The sequence below is a fragment of the Mustelus asterias genome, chromosome 29, assembly GCF_964213995.1.
Source record: "Mustelus asterias chromosome 29, sMusAst1.hap1.1, whole genome shotgun sequence".
Taxonomy (NCBI): Eukaryota; Metazoa; Chordata; class Chondrichthyes; order Carcharhiniformes; family Triakidae; genus Mustelus; species Mustelus asterias.
Window position 1 is genome coordinate 1,909,513 of NC_135829.1, and position 14,751 is coordinate 1,924,263.

At 43.1% G+C, this 14,751-nt stretch overlaps 1 protein-coding gene across 2 annotated transcripts in view; it reads left to right on the forward strand.

The window, feature by feature from the left end:
• Positions 1-14,751, forward strand: part of LOC144480474 (chondroitin sulfate proteoglycan 4-like) — an 81,331-nt gene that overhangs the window by 38,607 nt on the left and 27,973 nt on the right. For both annotated transcript variants that reach the window (XM_078199940.1, XM_078199941.1), the window contains exon 3: positions 595-4,152. In XM_078199940.1, coding sequence (XP_078056066.1) covers positions 595-4,152 — 3,558 coding nt within the window. The remainder of the gene's footprint in view (positions 1-594; positions 4,153-14,751) is intronic.

Sequence of the window (14,751 nt, forward strand, 5' to 3'; positions counted from 1 at the left end):
CAGGGGTTTTCAAACACAGATTGGGTAATAGGAACTGTGATAAAATAGCAATCACTAGCGTTAATTCCTTGAGTGATCAGACTATAGATGTATTGTCTTTTCATGCCACCAAGTGCATACAGTAAGATAAATATTTTGATTTTGAAATATTCAGTCGGAAATATTCTCTTTATTGATGTGCAGCCAGTTCACCACAACTCTCTTTTATTCTGTAATTGTCTGATTTTTAGCTCAGCCTCTGCTCTACTGACTGGAGCTCCCCCCAATCGATATCCTAACACCAAACAGACATTTGTATCTTTAAGCTCGATCGAACATGAGACTCCCCTCTTGTGTGCTTTCCAATCCCTGTGCTGTCTGCACTCCCCCACTTCAGTCTACTCTCTGCTTTACTATTGGTGGAAGACTAATTCAGCCCCACAGGATAGAGCAATCGCAGCTTACATAAGAACGTAAGAAATAGGAGCAGGAGTAGGCCATCTAGCCCCTCAAGCTTCTAGGCCATCTAGCCCCATCCAGCTTCACCAATCTTGCTGTTTCCAACCTCCATTATTCCCGTTAAATGTCTATTTTTTTTGTGTCTTTATCTTTCAGGTGAAATTAGAACTTGGATCTGGAGAGGTTGTATTGCATTCTCAGCCTGGCCTGAAGCTTAACAATCTTGTCTGGCACGATGTTTCTCTTGTGCATGAGAACAAGACTCTAAGTTTGACTGTAGATGAACTCTTCACATCTTCAGTGAAGGTACCTGGCCATCTTAATAAACTGAATATCGACAACAGCCTATATGTGGGTGGACCTGGGAAGGTGAAGATCCCATACTTATCGAGGCAATCCAGTCCTTTCAGAGGCTGTATTTCCAAGGCTGAGTTCAATGATTATGACATCTTATCCTCACTTACTTCACTCTCTGGGTATAGAACTGTTTACGAGATAGAGGATGGATGTAGTAATGTAATTGTAGCAGAGGACGATTATCCTATCAACTTTCGAGGGCCAAAATCCTACATCTCCTTCCCAAGCTGGAATGCAAGAGAAGAAGGAACATTTGAGTGCTTTCTGAAGACAGTGGTTCAGCAAGCTCCTTTGCTTTATCACGCAGGATGGCAGACAGACTTTATTGTCTTAGAAATTGCAGATGGTCATTTCCGTGTTTTACTTGACAATGGAAGTGGAATTGTTGTACTAGAAAATATTCGATTTGTTAGCGATGGAAAATGGCACAGTGTTCAAATGTTTTTTAATATGAACCATATACGACTTAAAGTGGATGATGAGTTATCTCAAAAGCAACTAATTGTCAATAAGAAGGCCTATCTGGATCTCCGAGGGCACATGTTCATTGGTGGAGTAAACAATGAAACTTCATTGGAATTAATTAAACGTGGATTGTCCTATGTGTTGGTGGAAAGAACAGTATCTGGCTCCTTCATTGGCTGTATTCAAAATATCCAGGTAAACTTAGAGAAGAAAGGTTTGGCAGGTGCACTCGTCACCAAGGGTATTGATACCGTATGTGAAGATGAAGAGAGTGAGGAAATGGAGATCGGCAAGGATAAACTGGAAGATGAGATTTCAGCAATACCAATTCCAAGTTTTTTGAAGGTTCGAACAACTAATGCATCTTGTGTGCTCAGTAAGAACCTATCTAAAGTCTTCAGTAATTTTACCAGACTCTTAGATCTGAAACCATTAACTGTAAAAGAAGCAGGAATTTCTACCTTGGAGCTCAAACACATGCATCCCACTATTGACCTGAGTAGAATTGGAGTGAGAAATTCCCAAGTAGTTTTCAAGATAATTGAGGATGCAAGACATGGGCACCTGGAACTTAATATTCCAGGTGCGAAAAATAGGAAAGCATTTACCCTGTTAGATGTGATTCACCATCATATAACATACCATCATGATGGCTCTGAAGGGTCACTTGACCAGTTAACCATTGATGTATCTATTCGTAGTAAACAAGAGATCCCTAACTGTTTAAGACAGGGTCAACAGTACATTTTTAGGATAAAGATAATTCTTATCAATGACCCACCAGAAGTAGTCTTCCCAAATGGAAATCTTATGATGATTCTTAAAAATACTTGGAAAACCCTTGGTCCAGATGTCATTCATATTGTAGATGCTGACAATGTTTGTTCTGAGTTAAAAATTATTATAATTAATAAAGATGATCCAGGTTATATTGAAGACACGAGAAACCCTGGCCAGAGAATTGGAGAATTTTCATGTCAAGATTTGAGAGTGGGAAATATTCGCTATGTTCACAGTGGGGCCAAAGTTTCTGAATTATTGCTTCAGGCCAGCGATGGAGAAAGAATAAGCGACGCAACTCCTTTGAGAATTGTGGCCTTGAAACCTGATGTGCAAGTGGGCAACAACACTGGTTTAATTCTTTCACAAGGAGGTGTCAGTCTAATCACCATCAGCAATCTGTCTGTCGAGACGAATGCAGTCAGGCAGAAGGTGGACATTTTGTATAACATAACTGAGCCATTATATTACGGTGAGGTACAGAAACTTGACAACAACTGGGAATGGAAACCGGTGAAGACCTTCCATCAGGATGATATAGAACATGGCCATCTTCGATATTTCAGCACAGATCCTGAGTTTCGCAGAGAAGACATAACAGAGAAACTTAAGTTTGACGTAACAGTGGGAGAGGAAATTCTTGAAAATAATATATTTTTTATAAAAATAAAGAGGGCAAAAATAAGTCTGGTAAGGATATCTCCAAATGAATTAAATAATGTCAGACGAGGAAAGATTACACAAAATGAACTGCAAGCTGCAATAGAAGGCCATACAATCCCTGCTGATCTGTTCAGGTATGTTATTCTAAAATCTCCAGAGAAAGGAAGGTTGCTGGTTCGAGATGAGGAGCTAAAAGTAGTTTCCAGCTTCACACAAGAGGATTTACAGCAAGTAGGTCTCACCTATGAAGCAACAGTGAGAAATGCTGAGGAAACCCAAGATAGCTTCCAGTTTCAAGTTTTTGTTGGAGATCAACACTCCCCAGTATATACTTATCCAATATTGATTGGCATTGATCCAGAGGTACCCATTTTGATGAGTAAGGCATTGATTGTGGTAGAGGGAGGGACACAAACCATCACCAAGGATCAACTCTTCACCATAGGTCAGAGCACCACTGCTTTTGTGTATGAAGTCACCCAGGGTCCTCAACATGGACAACTGATGATGCAGACCAATCCTGAGAAAGCTGTCACAATGTTTACCAATGACGACATTCTCCAAGAGCGGCTGATGTATAAGCACGATGACTCTGAAACTTTGGAAGACGAGATTGTCTTTGTTGTTGTGGAACAGTTTAATGATGGTGAACCTGAGGCAGATGTGATTCTTGGCAAGTTGAGTATTTCTATAAGACCAACCAATGACCAGCCACCAGTGCGAGTGGTGAACAAGACATTTAATGTGACATTAAATGGGCAGCACTTGCTAACCACAGCCGAACTCCGTTTTCACGATGCGGACTCGGATTTTGATGATTCCCAATTGATTTATACCAAATGGGGAATCTCCAATGGTAATATTGTCTCTGCAGATGACACTGCTCATGAACTCTCGCGATTCAGTCAGGATGACATGGAGAAGAAGCATGTGTTGTTTAAACATCATGGAGCTCGTCAAGGAACTTTCCAGCTCCAGGTGTCTGATGGTGTGCACCAAACTATGACTGTTTTGGAAGTGCATGCATTAGAACCATATCTGAGAATAGTCAATACTTCCATGTTCTTGGTTCACCAAGGGCAAGAGTCACCTATCCTTGGCCATCTCCTGAGCGTGGAGTCCAATATGGACATTTGGAGTGAAGAGGAAATAGTATACCAAGTGACATCTCCACCTAATCATGGAGAAATTCTAATCAGTGGTCATCCGGATCATTCTTTCTCGCAGAAAGATATAAGCGATGGCCTCGTGGTCTATCATCATGACAACAGCAGGCATTCAAGAGACTTTTTCAACTTTGTAGTTGTAGTGAAAGAGATCAAGGCAAAGGGAACATTTCCCATTTTAATCTTCAAGGAAAGTCATCAGTACCCACTGATCGTCATCCATAATGAAAAGCTCTTTGTAGACCAAGGAGAAGCAAAGAAAATTTCGGATGAGCAACTCCTCGTAAGTCTGGTTAAACTTTTTTTTAAATTCCCCCCAATTTTCTACCCCCTTCTGAATGCACCAGCTCGCACTGTCCTGAAGTTTCACGGGATTCTCTAAAATGCTGTTTTGCCCCTAATGAGTAAGGCACTACAGTTATTTAGAAAGCAGCTAAATTGGCAGCATGCAGATTGACACACATGCAGCCATTTTGCAACCCAAGCCGCTGAACATAGCTCGCTCAGCTTGATGCGAGTGAGTGCTTCGGTCCTGTGAGGTATCACATTCCCAATAAAATCAAGTGGACAAAGATTGCTTACTGCTGCAGAGTGATTCAATGTTCCAGTATTTCTACTTGAAAAGATTACCTGTGCACAAAGATGTGTCTGTTGTGACCTGTTGAATAGTTAGTCTCCTCCTGGAGTCTGCCACACTGCATGCTGAAAGAAATTCTTGAGGTCACTAATTAACAGCAGAGAAATGTGGGATTATTTGCCTGGATTTTTTTTAATTGAATAGTTGCTCCCAGATGGATCTGATTAGCTACATCTGCTTTTGATCAACGGTTAGGTTGAGAACAGTTCATTACTAGAACTCCAAACATCTAGTTATTTTAAGACTCTGTAAGAAATACTTTAAATTACATCTAGTTTAGATCACAGGAAGCCCTTAAGGTGTTAATAAATTAAACGGGATTGGTCGCTAGTGAAAAATTGACAATCTCTTACCAGACAGACCCCTGGGGTTGGAGAGTGTTTCTATATTATTTACTTATGGTCACTGAGTTGAAGTTGCAACGTGCATCGAGGACTTAGTTCTCAATCACAGAAAGATAATATTGGACTTGGCCTTAGTGAACTGTTTTGTTGATGACATCATTTAGTTTGATTATTCCTGACTTATTTAACTATTGTGGCCAATATTTTTCTTGCAAACACTGACTTAAATAAGCAAGAGAAGTGTCAGGTTGGCTTAGTTAATAGGAGTTCAAGTCTCATTATATGTCTAAGCACGTAATTTGCACTGACAATTCAGTGTAGTACTGAGGGAGTGCTGCACTGAAGTGCGATCTTTTGGTTAAGATATTATAGCCGGGTCGTTTGTTTGTTCCGATGGATGTGAAAGATTCCACTGATCTAGTCAAAGAAAAGTTTGAAAGTTCTCTCAAAATCAACACTCTATCAACACCAAAACATAGCAGTTATTCATTTTCTGTTTGTGATATTTTGCTGTGTGCAAAATTGTCTATTGCTTCCGCTGAATAACAGCGACTACAATTCTATAGAAATTTGTTGGTTGATAAAACACTCTGGGATGACCCATTGACCTGATTAAAGCATTATATCAATCCGGATTCATTTGTTCTTAAACAGCATGGTAGCCTCACAGTGCCAGGGACCCAGGTTCGATTCCCGACTTGGGTCACTGTCTGTGTGGAGTTTGCACGTTCGCCCCGTGTCTGCGTGGGTTTCCTCCAGGTGCTCTGGTTTCCTCCCACAGTCCAAAGGTGTGTGGGGTAGGTGGATTGGCTGTGCTAAGTTGCCCCTTAATGTCCTGAGATGCGCAGGTTAGAGGGATTAGCGGGGTAAATATGTGGGGCTACGCGGATAGGGCCTGGGTGGGATTGTGGTTGGCGCAGACTCGATGGGCTGAATGGCCTCCTTCTGCACTGTAGGGTTTCTATGATTTCTATTATCACTGTCCCAGTATGTTAGAGTACTGCCCAGTTTGGAGAAGGATGGAGTGCTGTGAATCTGCTGGTGGTTTGTGGGTTAATATATTTTCCCTGCCTCCAGACTCTGATTAACAAATAGAAGAATTAAAATTCAAAACTCCTGTTCCTTTCTTGCTATTCAGGTTTAACACACACAGCGCCACCCTCCCCCCCCCCCCCCCCCCACCCCCCCACCAGCCCCCCAGCAATATCTGTGTTCCTATCAATCAAATAAATAATTATTAGGAATAATTCACATTCCTGCCACTTCAGCTCTGAATTTTATCGATGATAGTTAATTACTCTCCAATCCGTTAGTCCAGTATAATTAACAAACTAAATTGAATTTTGTTACTCTTTGCTTCTCCAATTAAATCAATAAATAATGGATTGTTTACTATCTCATCTCCCCTTGTCATTATCTGCCTGAGTAATAAATTCTCATTCTGTCAGCCTTCCACATTGACAATAGAGATGCTTTAGCTGCCCCTTAATTTATTAATATTTTCCCCTCTTCTCTCACTTAAGTACATTAATTATGCCTTGTATATCCAGATGAAGAGGAATTTCTTCAGAGGGTTTGATTTGATTTATTATTGTCACCATGTATTAACACACAGTGAAAAGTATTGTTTCTTGCACGCTGCACAGACAAAACATACCGTTCATAGAGAAGGAAAGGAGAGAGTGCAGAATGTAGTGTTACAGTCATAGCTAGGGTGTAGAGAAAGATCAACTTAATGCGAGGTAGGTCCATTCAAAAGTCTGACAGCAGCAGGGAAGAAGCTGTTCTTGAGTCGGTTGGTGCGTGACCTCAGACTGTTGTATCTTTTTCCCGATGGAAGAAGGTGGAAGAGAGAATGTCCGGGATGCGTGGGGTCCTTAATTATGCTGGCTGCTTTGCCGGGGCAGCAGGAAGTGTAGACAGAGTCAATGGATGGGAGGCTGGTTTGTGTGATGGATTGGGCTACATTCACGACCTTTTGTAGTTCCTTGCAGTCTTGGGCAGAGCAGGAGCCAGACCAAGCTGTGATACAACCAGAAAGAATGCTTTCTATGGGGCATCTGTAAAAGTTGGTGAGAGCCGTAGCTGACATGTCAAATTTCCTTAGTCTTCTGAGAAAGTAGGGTAGTGACTCTTTGGAATTCTCTACCCCAGAGGGCTGTGGAAACTCAGTCTTTGGGCAGAATTTTACCGGAGGTTCGTATGATCCCGCCCCAGGCCAACGGATAATGCCGTTCTCCGAGCCTCACCCACCTCTGGAATCAGGGTGAGTGTGCCGGTAAAATTCCGGCCATTTTGTCTGCTCTAATTTGAGGTTGATAGATTGCCAGATACCAATGACATGAAGGGATGAGGGGATAGTGCAATAGATGGTTTTGCATTAGAAGATCAACCATGATCTAGTAAAATGGTGCAGCAGGCTGGAGGGGCCAAATGGCCTACTCCTGCTCCTATGTTCCTATGAATTGCTTTCAGCCATCATCCATTGAATAGGTTCCAGACGGTGCCGAATGAGGCCATTCGACCTGTCAAGTTAGCACTGACTCTCCGAGAAAGCATCTTATCCAGGCCTCACCCCTCCCCTTTCCCCACAACCCCTCCCACTTTATCCCAGCTTGGAAACTAAGGGGCAATTTAACATGGCCAACCCACCTAACCTGCACAGCTTTGGACTGTGGGAGGAAATCGGAGCACCCGAAGGAAACCCACACAGACACGGGGAGAATGTGCAGACTCCAAGTACCCATTCCTTATGTGAGCACTTTGACAATGAGTGTCAGCAACTCTTCAGCTATCGGAAGCACCATACCAAGCTGAACTATACCAAACCTCATGGAGGATCAGTACTTTCCAGCAGGGATTGTGATGGTGACCTGACTGGGGAATCCTGGTCTGTTTGTCCCCTTCTTATTTCTAGGGACACGAGGACAATTGTGGCACCCATGATCTGCCCTAGTTGAGATCAGCTGATGTCGCACAGACCCGGCATTCGACTTTGAGACATTGGTCCACATGGTTTTGCTGTAATCTGAGATTCCCAACTGAGTTATCAGGGTGCTCGTTATCTGACTGTTAAGCAGCTATTAAACCCTGCGATAAATAAATCTTCAGATTAATTAATACTCTTCCCACAACTCTATAACCCTGATCTGATTTGATTTGATTGAATTATTATGAGTATACAATGAAAAGTATTGTTTCTTGCTTGCTATACAGACAAAGCATGCTATTCATAGAGAAGGAAACAAGAGAGTGCAGAATGTAGTGTTACAGTCATAGCTAGGGTGCAGAGAAAGATCAACTTAATGCAAGGTCGGTCCATTTAAAATTCTGACGGCAGCAGGGAAGAAGCTGTTCTTGAGTAGGTTGTTACGTGACCTCAGACTTTTTTATCTTTTTCCCCGACGGAAGAAGGTGGAAGAGAGCATGTCCAGGGTGCGTGGAGTCCTTAATTATGCTGGCTGCTTTGCCGAGGCAGCAGGAAGTGTAGACAGAGTCAATGGATGGGAGGCTGGTTTGCGTGATGGATTTGGCTACATTCATGACTTTTTGTAGTTCCTTGTGGTCTTGGGCAGAGCAGGAGCCCATACCAAGCTGTGATACAACCAGAAAGAATGCTTTCTATGGTGCATCTGTAAAAGTTGGTGAGAGTCGTAGCTGACATGCCAAATTTCCTTAGTCTCCTGAGAAAGTAGAGGCGTTGGTGGGCTTTCTTAACTATAATGTCAGCATGAGGGGACCAGGACAGGTTGTTGGTGATCTGGACACCTAAAAACATGAAGCTCTCGACCCTTTCTACTTCGTCCCCGTTGATGTAGACAGGGGCATGTTCTCCTTTACGCTTCCTGAAGTCGCTGACAATCTCCTTCATTTTGTTGACATTGAGGGAGAGATTATTGTTGCCGCACCAGTTCACCAGATTCTCGATCACATTCCTTTGAGTGAAGTCGTTCCCTTAACTTTCCTCCCCTGCCCCTGCTGCCTCATTTTCAATTCATGTTTCTTGGGATTTGAACCTTTTGCCACCAGGAACAATTTGCTTGGAACAAAGTATGAATTCCCTTCATAATCCTAAAAAACTTTTCGATATTGTGACCTTGGAGACTTCCCTTTCCCAAGTAAAACAAACCGTTTCCTGAAACATAAATGAAAGTGGAATAATCTGGAATGATCTGAGGAACTGCTCGATATGAAGCTTTGATTCAATCCTTGTTCAGTTCATTTTTTGACCATTTGTATATTTTGTTATTACATTTAGTTGACATTTTCATTATGTGCAACGCACACGAGGCTATTAACTCTGCTTTTGACTTTCAGCAATGCAGGCAACTCCTAATATTTTGTTCGGTTTCTAAGCTATTGATAAGTCAGTTAAGCATTGGACTCAGAGCCAGCGATCCCTGGGCTTTAATCCGATGGGGTTTTTTCCACTTCCCGTCATTCTGAGATGGCTGAGCCTTAGGATTTAGCGATAGGCAGCAAAGTGCTTGATTATCACATGTAGGATCTATAGATATCCTGGGTAATAACAATCAGCACTGCCTCACACTACCACCTGGTGGTGATGTGACAGCTTTTGCTCTCTCTCACTCTACTGCTTTGACAGTCTGGCTGTTTTAATAGTTCTTGAGTTGAGGAAATGGGTTTGATTGCTTCCGAAGTTCTTTCAGAGAGATCTGATTCTGCCTCGAGATAATTGATACCACTTGCTTGGCCATTCCCCACCACTGCAAAAATGTGCCCCCCCATTATTTTTGCTGGAAGATTTGGATTTGACCTTCTTCTTTATGTTCAGTCCACATTAATGAGGTGAAACGGTTGTATATCTGTCTTCTTGCTCACTGCAGATTCTGGAATTAATTTAATTAATCTATTGCCTCGAATTTAAATATCTAGCTGACAGTTGTCTGTGAGAAAGCAGCATAAATGCTGCATGTCAGCTGTTCAAAGCTGTTTCATAGCCCAGCGCTTGTGTCGTTGGGTTTAAACCCAGCTGGATAAGTTTGGAAAGGGAAATTTAATACTTGGAAAATGTTCTCTCAAGTATGACCTTACTCTAATTTAACTCCTGCCTACCATCTTTTATTTATGGTTAGCGTAAAGTGTTCATTCCACAGATTGAGCAGAAAGTTCCCGGTTGTGTAATATTTCCATCTAATTTCACTGTTAAGAAAATGTTTTCCTGTTTTTTAAACTTTTTATTTATGGTTTTTTTTATCTCTGATAATTAGACGACCCAAGGCTCAGTGATAGCCACACTGAGCACAATTCAGCTAACAGCACAGCAACTTGCAGTTAGATAAAATATTTTATATACAAAGCTTTCCGACATCAGGGGTCAAAGCTGTTGTCGGTGCATCAGATTTACAGCACAGAAAGAGGCCATTCGTTCCAGCTGGTTCATACTAGTTGATGCTTTGCATGAGCCTCCACCAACCCTACTTCATCTAACCCAATCAGCATCTGGTTCGATTACAAAACATACCAAACAGGAGCAGAAGTAGGCCATTCGGCTCCTTGCGTCTGCCCTGCAACTCAACAAAGATTGTGGCAGATATGTTTGTGTTTCGAGTTCTACATTCCCATCTACCCTCGATAACCTTTGATTCTCTGGCCTAACAAAAATCTACCTTAAAAAATATTCAGTGACCCCCGACTCCTCTGCCTTCTGCCGGAGAGTCCCAAAGTCACACAAACCCCACAGACAAAATATTCTTCTCATCTCTGTCCTACGAGGGTGATCACTAATTTTAAAACAGTGCCCTCTAGTTCTGGATTCACCCACAAGAGGAAACAGCCTTTTAACATCCACCTTGTTGAGACTGTTCAGGATCTTATATACTTTAACGAAGTCACCCCTTCACTCTTCTAAACTCCAGTGGAAACAAGCCCAGCCTGTCCAGCCTTTCCCCAGAAGACAACCCACCCATTGCAGGCATCAATCGAGTAAGCCTCCTCTGAATTGCCTCCAGCGCATTTACATCCCTTTTCCCTCATCTGCTTTTTTGATTCCCCTTAAATATATCAATTCTATCATATTCACCTCAACTATTTCCATTTGGTTGTAAGTTCCACATTCACAACACTCTCTGGGTAAAGTCTATTGAATTCTTTGGTAGATTTGACAGGTGGCACAGTGGTTAGCATAGCTGCCTCACAGCACCAGGGACCCGGGTTCGATTCCTAACTTGGGTCACTGTCTGTGTGGAGTTTGCACATTTTCCCCATGTCTGCGTGGGTTTCCTCCGGGTGCTCCGGTTTCCTCCCACACTCCAAAGATGTGCGGGTTAGATGGATTGGCCATGCTAAATTGCCCCTTCGTGTCAGGGAGAACAAGCTAGAGTAAATCTATGGGGATAGGGCCTGGGTGGGATTGTGGTCGGTGCAGACTTGACGGGCCGAATGGCCTCCTTCTGCACTGTAGGGATTCTATGATTTATTATATTTATGGCCCCTTCATTTGGTCTCTCCCACAAATGGAAACATATTTTCTATGTCTACCCTATCAAACTCTTCCATGATTTTAAATATCTCTATTGGGTGGCACAGTGGTTAGCACTGCTCCCTCACAGCGCCAGCGACACCGCTTTGATTCTGGCCTTGGGTGACTGACTGTGTGGAGTCCACACGTTCTTCCTGTATCTGCGTGGGATTCCTCCGGGTGCTGCGGTTTCCTCCCACATTCCAAAGATGTGCGAGTTAGGTTGATTGACCGTGATAAATTGCCTCTCAGCATCCAAAGATGTGTAGGATAGGTGGATCTTTCGGAGAGTTGGTGTAGACTCAATGGGCCGGATGGCCTCTTTCTGCACTGTAGGATTCTATAGATCGCTCCCTCAGTCTTCCATTGTCCAGTGAAAAGCAAGCCAGTCTATTCAGTTTGTCCTGATTGTTATAACGTCCAGTCTCATACTTGTAAATCTATTGTTTGACACCTCCCCCTGTCTCCCTGTCGGTTCAAAGCTAATGAAAGTGCACTGCAAAGCTGGACAGGGGAAACAGCAGGAGAATCTACATCTAATTGGGAATTGGGCAGACAGGTGGCAGGTGAAACTCAGTGTAGAGAAATACATAGTGTCTCACAAGAGGGACAAAATTTAGGAAGGATGATTTAAATGAATAATGTACATGGAAAATGAAAGCTATCTGGGTGATCCTGTTCGAAACTACCGCAACAATGCTTAGTGGAAGTGAGTAAAAGAAACCAGATGTTGGGATGTACTAACAGGTCAAAACTGAGCTGAAATTATAGAGTAAATCTGCAACTTTATAAATCAGTGATGTGACTGCACTTGGAATAATGTCGAGTGTTCTTTGATTTGATTCATTATTGTCACATGTATTAACACACAGTGAAAAGTATTGTGTCCTGCGCGTTATACAGACAAAACATACTGCTCATAGAGAAGAAAACGAGAGAGTGCAGAATGTAGTGTTACAGTCATAGTTGTAGAGAAAGATCAACTTAATGCAAGGTAGGTCCATTCAAAAGTCTGACAGCATCAGGGAAGAAGCTGTTCTTGAGTCGATTGGTACGTGAGCTCAGACTTTTGTATCTTTTTCCTGAAGGAAGAATGTGGAAGAGAGAATGTCCGGGGTGCGTGGGGTCCTTAATTATGCTGGCTGCTTTGCCGAGGCAGCGGGAAGTGTAGACAGAGTCAGTGGATGGGTTGTATGATGGCCTTTTGTAGTTCCTTGCGGTCTTGGGCAGAGCAGGAGCCCATACCAAGCTGTGATAACAACCAGAAAGAGTGCATCTGTAAAAGTTGACTCCCGAGAGACGGTGGAGGCAGTTAATTTCCCTCAGAAAATAGTATTTTGGGATCCAGTATGTGAGTAATTTGAGACGTGATGTGTGTTGTGATTGGGAAGAACCTGTGACTAGGGGTCTAATTGTTTTCAAAGATTTCCACCACTGGGGCTTTTCCTGGCCTCATGTCTGGATCTGTTGTAGACTCGTTGGTAGAGATTGATCGTTGTTTCTAGTCAATAGCTCCATTATCATTGTACCAGGCTGGTAGTAGGTGAACTGATAGATCTTGGATTGTTTTCATCCAATGATCCCAATGTTTCTGTTTACCCAGAGTGGCACAGTGGTTAACAATGCTGCCTCATAGCACCAGGGACCCGGGTTCAATTCCAGCCTTGGGAGACTGTCTGTCTGGAGTTTGCACGTTCTCCCCCTGTCTGTGTGGGTTTCCTCCCACACTCCAAAGATGTGCAGGTTAGGGGGGGATTGGCCATGATAAATTTGTGGGGTTACAGGGATTGGGTGGGGAGTGGGGCTGGGTAAGATACTCTGTCAGGGAGTTGGTGCAGACTTGATGGGCCGAATGGCGTCTTCTGCACTGCAGGGATTCTCTGATTCTATCCAGCTGAGGATATCTGAGCAATGTTGTCAGGCTGAAGAGTCTGTGATGATTTTACGCCAGGGGAGGGAGCCAGGAGAAATTATTCAAGAATAAAGATTCTTAAAGGACTGGAAGATTTGAATTTCACTAACCTGTTTGCGATGGTCACAGACTCCAGGATTGGAACATGGGGCTGACGTTTAAAAGGAGGATGGTGCGCAGACAGTTAATACTCAACCACTTTGCATTTGAGAAGATTGAACATGTGGAATAGTCTCACTGGGGCCATGACGAAGGCAGGTTGTGTGGAATGTTTTAAGAGAAGGTTTGGTGGGCGTTAATGCGGGTGGGCAGCTGAGACTCTGGGATCAGGCAGATGAGTGGAGGAGTATTCTCTGCCCCTGTACTTTCCTATTTTTCTTATGTGGGAATTTTAAATAATGCGATCCTGATGTGAGAGATTAGCATTTGAACGTTTTGACAACTGTATGGATTTCTGCTCTCTCCCATTTTGCCATGGCGTTACTACAGCTCTTGTTAAAGTAACACACACAAGAGATTTCCAGAAAACTATGTTGTTGGCCAGAGGCCATTGTGAGAGTTTTATTTTGTGCCGATGACTCCTGGTGTATATTTCTCACGTAGCTGGCTGTAACCCAGGATTAAACTTGCTGAGATGCACCAAGGATCCACAAAGGATGGTCGACCTATTGAAGGCGAATCTCAGCAATTCGACAAACGGGAGGCTATTAACTTTGAGCTAAAAAAGGATAGATCAGAATGGTGAAAAGTTACAAGGAGTGGAGTTCTAAAGAGACTTTAGGGGCCCAGGTACACAGACCATTAAAATGTAATTGCCACGCACAAACAACAATCAACAAGGGTAATGGAAGACTGGCCTTTCATATCGTAGAATCTATACAATCCCTACAGTGCAGGAGGAGGCCATTTGGCCCATTGAATCTGCACCGATTCTCTGACAGAGCATCTTACCCAGGCTCCATCCCTGTAACCCCCACGTATTTACTCTGCTAATCCCCCTAACCTACACATCTTGGGACACTAAGGGGCAGTTTAGCATGGCCAATCCACCTAACCTGCACATCTTTGGACTGTGGGAGGGGAAACCAGACCACCTGGAGGAAACCCACGCAGACAACATGCTAACTCCATACAAATAGTCACCCACAGCTGGAATTGAACCCGGGTCCCTGGCGCTGTGAGGCTGCAGTGCTAACCATTAAATGGCAGAACAGACTCGAAGGGTTAAATAGCTTCCTCCTATTCTGATGTAGAAGAGCTTTGGGACATTTTTATTAAACTAAAGGGTTTATATGTGACAACTTGAATACAAGGGATAGAAATGACGCTTCAACAATACAAGTCCTGGTTAGACCACACCTGGAGTTACTGTGTTCAGTTCTGGGAAGCACACCTTTGGCGGGAATGTTGGCCTGGGGGGTGTGGGGAGAGGGTGTGCAATGTAGATTTACCAGTACTCCAAAGGATAAATCACAGGAGAGATTACACAGCGTTGTATTCCCTGGAAT